This window comes from Echinococcus granulosus (assembly GCF_000524195.1).
Source record: "Echinococcus granulosus chromosome Unknown EG_S00019, whole genome shotgun sequence".
Classification (NCBI taxonomy): Eukaryota; Metazoa; Platyhelminthes; class Cestoda; order Cyclophyllidea; family Taeniidae; genus Echinococcus; species Echinococcus granulosus.
The window spans coordinates 33,138-35,835 of NW_020170399.1; the positions used below are offsets into that span (position 1 = coordinate 33,138).

General features: G+C 40.4%; 1 protein-coding gene across 1 annotated transcript; it reads left to right on the top strand. All coding sequences in view use genetic code 11, as the record gives it.

Moving 5' to 3' along the window:
- Positions 1-942: 942 nt before the first annotated feature.
- On the top strand, positions 943-2,485 carry EGR_03542 (hypothetical protein; the record flags this gene model as incomplete). Its single annotated transcript, XM_024492791.1, has 2 exons — positions 943-1,023; positions 2,363-2,485. 2 exons carry the CDS (start codon positions 943-945, stop codon positions 2,483-2,485), a joined length of 204 nt encoding a protein of 67 aa, XP_024352674.1.
- Between the last annotated feature and the right edge of the window lie 213 nt (positions 2,486-2,698).

Here is a 2,698-nt window from a genome sequence, read left to right on the forward strand (position 1 = left end):
AAACCCCCTTCTAGTTTATGCATAACTGTTGTTATCACACACAACATGACAAAAAGGCATACGAAGAAGCATAAACAAAGTGTAATCAGTTCAAAGAATAATTCAGGAGGCTAGCCTAAAAAGTAGTGGGATTTCCCAATGCTGCGACAAAATCTACTTTCTGAAGACATTCACACGGCCTTCTTGGCCAATAAATGATGAGTTGAAGTAGTGAAATTAAAGGAAAAAATATTCTGGTGCAAGGGCTAGCTGTCACTGCTCACAATTTTAAATATCATCGCTCTAAAACACTGTTGCAAATTTTTCAGCCTTAACGTAACATTTTGTCTGATTTGCTTCAGTTCTGCTTAAAGCGCTACAACCCAGCCTAGGTCTCTCACGGTCTCGAAAATGCGTAACCTCGATATCCACGCTATTAGGTTTTCCGCGATCAGGATGATGCGAATGAGGTGAACATTTCTGACGGACGCAAAATCCTTTGCCTTTAAGTGAGCAAAGAATTGCGTTAAATCGTCTTAGCTGGAATCATGGCCTCCTGCAAAGTGCGGAGTGGTTTTATGGGGGAACAAGAAGACGGACTGGCCATAAGAATGTTGAAAAATCTAATACGGAAGAGAGACTGGGTGGGCATTTCTAATACCCCCTAAATTTTCTTTCTATTAACATGTTTACAACTGTTTGATTGAGCATGCCTTGAAAGATTCTCTTCAACCGGTCCAAACCTCACATCATGGATTACCGGGAAAGAGTGGAACCTCGGCCATAGATGGCCATAAAGACCCAAATATCGTATATTACTTCCAGGCTGGAAATGCAGAAGGAGCATGCGAAGCGGTGTTGACTACCCTAGGCTCGCCCCCCAATGTAACCAACGCCACCACAGCTGCTGTTGCCATAAAAAGCGAACTCTGTTTTTTGGCAAATCTAGCTCCTTCATTGTTGATGTCTTTGGGTGGTGCTAAGAACAGGCAAAATGTTAGTATTTTGTCCTCTTTCACTGAACACCGAGAATGTGTTCCAAAAGTCAAACTCAGAGGTCACTTACAGCTTCTCTGCCCATCCATGTTGTCAGCACTAAGATTGTGGAACTTCACATTTGGCATCAGTGATTGTTTTAGCCTCAGCCTTCTCCAGTTTGGAGATTAACTGTTACGTATGCAGAATGCATGGTTGAATCCTGTTGCTCATTGAAGTTACTTTTATCTCCAGATGGAACAATTTTCTGTGATCAGGGTGTTTCCAGTTCCGTCTAATACCTTTCACAAATAGGCGACATAGTTATATCAGTCCATAATGAATGGTGCCTGGCACCTCAATTTCCAGATTTTTTAAAGTTATCGCGATGGCAAGAAGAAGCTAAACTAACCAAACTAAACTTTAAAAGGACAACGCTTGCGTACAGCTGGATCGGAGATTGATGAATGGAAAAACAGTTTCGAGTTTATCACAGTTTTTTCTGTGTAGCGTACTTCGCTGGCAAAATACAAACTTCACACAGTGAAAAATATTTTTAAGTTAAACTAAAATTGCCTCGACTACGGTTGACTACATTTGGATTTTGCTTAGATATACTCTCATTTAGTTCTGAAAAGTGATTGACATTAATTTTGTTCGAGAACTATCTATAGCTGGTTTTATGCGTCTGAATTGTGGTTGGAAGTTATAATAGGGTAATGGTTGAAGATATATTACTGATGTTATTGACTAAGCCCAATATTTTATCCCTGTCCCAGTAAAGGAAGAGTTAGCATGATAGAAAGCTGATGCATTATTGTCTTGTTTAATTATTTTTGGGTGCAAAATCTGGCATTTTGGGGTTCCAGATTCCATCCAGACAGATCAAACAAGTAATGATACGTTGGACGCGATCTTCAAGTGAAGAATCGACCTCTGTAAAAGAACCTAGAGTGGAGTAAAGGCCATTAAGAGTCCATATGAAACGACAAAGAAGGGCATGTACACTTTGTGAGATTGAAAAAGTGTTTCAAAAGGCCTTTCCAAGGCATAAAGGGTTGGCTGCAAAAATACGAGACTACCAATTGGGTGATCTAGGTGGTGTTGGGCGCCTTACACTTGCCAACAAGCTAAATCTAGTACATCCGTTTACCAGCCTTATTGGAATCAACGACGGAGAATAACAGGCTCTTCAAAGGTATTAGCAAAGTATCACACAATGCATATTCCCACCTTTACGAATAACATGACTATTTCAAGTAACGACGGTCGGAGGTTGTGAACCGATTCGTGAGGCAAATGTTAACCCTCCAGCCTGAAGCATTGAGTTTTGAGTTGTATCAGCTTCATTGGTGATGTTCACTCGTTTCGAGGATATCAGCAGTTTTTTATGGAAATTTCTTTGAAGAACGTAAAATTTGTTAAATCATACAACTCAGCACATTTTGCATACCTTACTATGAAAATAGGAGTGGTTTGCCATTTTAGTAAAAATGGCTTTATACTTCTGAAATATTTGTTTTTGAATTAGGGAGCACCAAACTACCTTTTGTACTATCGCTCGGCTTTTGAATGAGTTGCTGGAGTTTGATTTACCCTGTGCAAAGCAACTGGGATACAGTGTTCAGTAATTTAGAGGCCGTTTAATCCTGCACTTTGGCTACGCAGACACTTAAGGCTCCGCCATTGCACTTCCGCTTGCTAAAATGCCTTCGGGCCATGTTGACAGCCTCGGCTACTTCTA